At 44.3% G+C, this 5,796-nt stretch overlaps 1 protein-coding gene across 1 annotated transcript in view; it reads right to left on the bottom strand.

The window, feature by feature from the left end:
• Positions 1 to 738: 738 nt before the first annotated feature.
• The window catches only part of Pkd1l3 (polycystic kidney disease 1-like 3), a 60,862-nt gene continuing 55,804 nt past the window's right edge, over positions 739 to 5,796 (bottom strand). The window contains exons 22-26 of the mRNA XM_013012674.1: positions 5,157 to 5,317; positions 3,725 to 3,935; positions 3,315 to 3,416; positions 1,211 to 1,342; positions 739 to 831 (exon numbers count right to left, since the gene is read on the bottom strand). Of these exons, the coding sequence (XP_012868128.1) occupies positions 739 to 831; positions 1,211 to 1,342; positions 3,315 to 3,416; positions 3,725 to 3,935; positions 5,157 to 5,317 (699 nt within the window). The remainder of the gene's footprint in view (positions 832 to 1,210; positions 1,343 to 3,314; positions 3,417 to 3,724; positions 3,936 to 5,156; positions 5,318 to 5,796) is intronic.

Genomic DNA, 5,796 nt, shown 5'->3' with positions numbered 1-5,796 from the left:
CATTATTTTGTCATTTCTAATGGCTGCATAATATTCCATTGTGTATAGATACCACAATTTTTGGATCCATTCATCTGTGGTGGGGCATCTAGGTTGTTTCCATATCCTAGCTTTTGCGAACAATGTCACTTGCTTCTTGACAGGAAAATAGCCTTGTGCTAGTCTTCCTTCAGTGTTACTCCCTTCCCAGCTGTTGCCTTAGCTCCACAAGCTACAACTTGGAGCCATGGGATTTTGATTCCTCTCTCGTTGTTGGTGGTGGTGGTTGTGGGACTTGAACTCAGTGCTTGGGCACTGTCCCTGAGCCTTTGTGCTCAAGGCTAGCACTCTACCACTTGAGCTACAGCATCACTTGCAGTATTTCAGTGGTTAATTGGAGATGAAAGTCTCATGAGGATTTTCCTGCCTAGGTTGGCTTTGAACTGCAATCCTCAGATCTCAGCCTCTTGAGTAGCTAAGATAACAGGTGTGAGCCACTGGCACCCGGCTTCATTTTCTAACATATATTTAGATGTATATATTTAACATGCTAACTAAGATAGGAGGTAACAGGATATTTAAAAGACACTACGATGTTTAGCTGTCAAGAAATAAGACTTCAGAAAGCACTTCTTGGATATGGAGGTATGGCTCAGTATGGCTCACTGTATTGTAGAGTGCCAGCCAGGGAGAGAAATGCCAGACACTGAGTTCAAGTCTTGGTCTCTTGGGTGGAAGGAAAGACACTTAAGACTTGAATCAATACCCATTGTCATGACTCTTCCTCAGCTGAGGGATTCCTAGTAGATTTGAGAGCTTCTGTAGCAACATACCTGCCAGTGCAGCTTCTTTCTGAGTAAGGCAAAAGAGAAAAAGTGAGATCATTGAAATTATTCCTAATACTAAAGTAAAAAAGAAATAAAGACCACCAGATGTTGGAATGTTTCTGCTACCTAATGGTTGATGGCACGGTGTGGCTGTGGAATGTAATACGTTGGGAGAACTGTTGCATGACAGGGCTAGTGCTGTGCATTATGTTATAGTCTGTAACATTGCTGTTTTGGGGAGAAAGGTGACCTGAGAAAGGTCCTGTATAACCCACCCAGACTGGCCTTCAACTCTTGGTTCTCTGTCAACCTTTTTCCTTCCCCAAGTTCTGCGATTATAGGCTGTAATCTTTAAGGAGTTTTTTTTCCTAGTGAGTTAAAGTAATAATTTTATAGTTACTTACCTGAAGAGACTTTCTTTCTTTTCCAAAGGCAATGAGAATGGCAGAAACAAAAAGATTAATGATCACAAATACCATTAAGATGACATTGCTGAGGATGAGGAAGGAGCCCAGGACTGGGTGTAAGTCAATAACCTGGAAGACAGGAAGACCACTTTGACTAACATTTGAGTTTCTTCCTTACAAACAAGCTGGAGAAAGTGGTGCTGTAGCTCAAGTGGTAGAGTGCTAGCCTTGAACACATAGAGGCTGAGGGACAGCGCCCAGGCCGAGTTTAAGCCCCAGGACCAGCAAAAACAAAAAACGAACAAGCGGGGATATGTTCATGAGCAAACATTGATGTCTGTTGGAAGTTAAAAAAGCAAAATAAAATTATTTTATGTGGACATAAGTTCCCAAAGAATACTAATATAGTTTTGATTTCACAACTTGCAAAGAAGAAAACAAGTGAGTTGTAGTGGAATTGCAAATGATTCAAATCCTTTGTGAATTTTTACAATTCTGGAAAACGTATCTAAACATGGAAGCCTCAAGGGGTAGCAAATGCATATGGAAAAAATATATATGTCAGTCACGAAAGGACTGCTTTTTGCTGTCTGAGAAACTTCTAAGCACAGAAGCATTGTAATAAAAGATCAAAGAAAACTGGCTTTTGACTAGAATGTAGCTCATTGGTAAAGCATTTGCTGTGCATGTGCAATCTCCAGTATGAGGACCAGCACCAAGAAAACTGGCTTTTCATGCTAATGCCTCTTCTCCCATTGTCTTCTATTATTTATTTTTAGCTATATTGGGGATTGAACTCAGGATCTCCTACTTGCTAGGCACACACTATACCATTTGAGCCATGCCTCCAGCCCTGCTTTTTGCTGATTATTTTGGAGATGGAATCTAGCAAACTTTTCTGCCCTAGCTAGCTTCAAACTGATTCAGATTTCAGCCTCTGGGGCAGCTTAAGATTATAGGTGTGAGCCACTGGCACATGGTCTCTCAATGTGATAAAATATGTCCAAGTACCAATGTATTAGCCACTAAAAAGTGCTTAATTATAACATCTAGGTTGACCGAATAATTTGGCTTTTTTAAATTTTTTAATTGAGGACTGACCACAGGGCATTGGATTTGCTGGGCAAGTGTTCTTCCACTGAGCTAAATTCCCAACCCCTTTATTACTTATTTTTTGCCAGTCCTGGGACTTGACTCAGGGCCTGGGCACTGTCCCTGAGCTTCTTTTGCTTAAACCTAGTACTCTACCACTTGAGCCACAGCAACAATTACGGCTTTTTCTGTGTATGTGGTACTGAGGAATTGAACCCAAGGCTTCATGCATGCTAGCCAAGCACTACCACTAAACCACATTCCCAGTCTCCCCATCCCCTTTTTTAAATTAGTATTATTTGTGTGTGTGTGTTGGTCTTAGAGCTTGAGCTCAGTGCTTTGTACTCCTGAACTTTTGTACGCAAGGCTAACACTCTACCACTTGATCCAGAGCTCCACATCTGTCTTTTTTGGTAATTGATTGGAGTTAAGAGTCCCATAGACTTTCTTGCCCTGGCTGACTCTGAACATGATCCTCAGATCTCAGCCTTATGAGTAGTTAGGATTACAGGCATAAGTTGGGTTACTGGTGCCTGGCTTGGCTTTTTTCTTCTTTTTTCTTTTTTTGGTGTGTGCTGGTACTAGAATTTGAACTTAACACCTTTCACTCTCCCTCATCTTTTTTGCTAATGGGTAGCACTCTACCACTTGAGCCACATCTCTCATTCTGTCATTTTGCTGGTTAGTTGGGGGAAAGGTATATAAGGGTGTGTATAACTGATCAAACTATATTCTTCACTATTTGGGATTCAGATCCTCTTCTGAACTAACCCCCTTGTTAGATTTGTTGTGGCAAAGAGAATTCTAATCCTAACTACTCAGGCTGAGATCTGAAAATCAAGGTTTGGAGCCAGCCTAGGCAAGAGGATCTGTGAGATCCGTGGTAGAGCCATCAGCATGCTTGCCAGTTGGTGGACAAAAGAGGCTGAGTTCAAGCCTCAGTATCAGCAGAAAGAAAAAGGAAAATAGTTCTGCAGAAAAGTAGGTTTTGTGTTTTTGTTTATTTTACCTCTTCATGGTGAGAAATTCCCATCAGGAGGCCAACAACAGTTACTGCAGAGCTGAAGAAAGTCTGGTAGTCTGCAATGCTCCATCCAAACAGCAGGTTAAACTGGACAGGAGAAGGGCCAGTCAGCGGTGCCAAGTGTATCTCTCTGTTGTCCAATATAGAACCGATACAATGGAAATTCCCTTTGGCCATTCAAATGACCACTGATGACACCATGATCTAAGTTTCATCCCCATTTTTAGAGACAATGAGTAAAGGAAGCACAGAGCTAGCTCAGCCTTTCTTGCTCCATGACACCTCCAAAACTGAATGGATGAGTCCACACAGTAATAACCCTTTTCTGAAGGAAGAGATGGGATTTCAAGACCACAGCGCTTAGGGGGAGAGATCTGCAGGCGTGAGGGGCTCACCGTTATGGCGTAGCTGCTCAGCAGGATGAGAATGACCAGCAGGAAGCCCACCACCTCATCCCAGGCTTTGCTCAGGGTGTTGCTGATGACCTTCAGCCTGGGGTTATGTAGCAGCAGGTTCCATAGTTGAACAGTCGCCAACAGAACCAGGAAGCCCACGAGGTGAGTGACTGCACAGCTCACGTTGACTGCCTCATAGAAGCTGATGAACCTGTTACCAAGGAGAACTGATGGTGACTGCCACCTGCAGTGCTTGTGCTCTCAGAGTGCAGTGGCTCTGGTCCCTGCTGAGGGAGGAGATCTACTTTACTTGTGGATTTGAGAATATTTGCAAGGGGGCACTCGATGATTGGGTCCTACTCTGAGAGGTGACCTCTAGTTGATTGCTTTCCTCTCAGTTCATCCTGAAAACATGACCAACCTCCTTGACTGTGTTGGTGGGACCTGAACCTCTCAAGAAGCGATGACTTAACCGAGTGAGCTGTGCCACCATCCTGCCAGTCTGCATTCCCTAAGATTCCAACCAGTCATTCTACTAAGCTTCATAGGGCTGAGAGTGGACTGATGGGTAAATGGAAGTGAAGGGTGTTGCACAGCAATTAGGTTTTGTTGATTATTTTATGTGTCAGCAACTGGGTCATTTGAAGACCCCCTCCGTAGACATGAGCAAGCTGGCACCCAGTCTTAATTCTTGTTTTGTCTTCACAGTTCTCCAAGAAAGCCTACCAGGGACTCTGCCCCAGGCAGAGTTTCTTCAGATGAGCAGCCTAGGCTGTTGGCCTCAGGCAGTAACAGATACTTCTCCCCACAGAAAAGACCAGAGAAAGCCCAAAGAGGTACCAAGCGTCTGCTGGTATGGTTCGGGGTGGGGAGCACCTGGCCCTTAGGATGTGTACAGCTTGTGAACTCATGTATACACAGGAGGCCAGGCACTTCGGTTTCTCATCATAGACCTCACCAGCTGTCCATGGGCTTTCTATGCTGATAACTGTATATGGCCAGAATGTTACAAATATCCAAATGGCTCTTGGCACAGGAGATAGCGAAGAACATCCCTATCTGGAATGAAACCCCTTTGCATTTAGAGACGGGCTATGCGTTGTGGACATAAATCTTTTTCATGTCTCTTCCTTTGGCTTTGTGCCTTGGACACAGTACAAATAACGGCCTTGCTCTGTGCAATGTGTGTATGATTATCTTTGACAAGCACGTACCTAAGCACTACCGAAGCAGAAGAACTTGTCAACATGTCCTCTGCTAGAAATGCTCTTTTTCTCTGCTGTTGACATTAGTGTAACTTCTGTTTTAACTCAGTATTATACAGAGGTCTGGTAAGGCAGTGACGAAAGGAAGGGCAGTGTGAGAGCATACTTGCCTGTCAGAGAATCTAGACGTGAGGTAGGACTGGCCTGTGTTCCCCGCTCCCTCTTACCTCTCTGGGTCACGGCGATATTGTGCCATGTTTTTCTTATGTAGAGAAATGCGCTTCATGTCAAGTCCCAAGATGCTGAAGCTAATGACGACTATGCTCAGGTCCAGAACGTTTCTCTTTCTAGTGAAGAACCTCCACTTCTGCTGTTTAAGCCAACAGCCCTAAACACAGACACCCTGGTTACCTTTTGCTTGAACGATTAGCTGGACTGGTCCTGAGAAGCGTTCTGACTATTAGGGGCAAAGCACACGGCATGGCAATTTCAATTTGTGCCAGACCTGCTGGGCCTGGCCTTCACTCTGCTGAAGCACTTCTCGTCACTTAGAAATGCTTCTTGCATAGCTGGGCATCAGTGTCTCATGCCTGTAATCCTAGCTACTCTGGAGGCTGAGATCCAAGGATCGTGGTTCAAAGCTAGCTGGTCAGGAAAGTCCCTGAGACTCGTAGCTCCAATTAACTACCAGAAAACCGGAAGTGGCACCGTGGCTCTAGTGGTAGAGCGCTGGCCTTGAGCTGAAGAGCTGAGGGACAGCGCCCAGGCCCAGAGTTCAAGCCCCACAACCCCAAGAACTAAGATGTAATTGCTCTAAAAAGTTTTTATTCCCAGGCCTGGTGAGAGTTCTTTTGTTTTTTTTTTTTT

The sequence above is a fragment of the Dipodomys ordii genome, unplaced genomic scaffold (assembly GCF_000151885.1).
Source record: "Dipodomys ordii isolate 6190 unplaced genomic scaffold, Dord_2.0 Scaffold18, whole genome shotgun sequence".
NCBI classification, from domain to species: domain Eukaryota; kingdom Metazoa; phylum Chordata; class Mammalia; order Rodentia; family Heteromyidae; genus Dipodomys; species Dipodomys ordii.
This window is presented reverse-complemented; position numbering and strand designations above follow the sequence as displayed.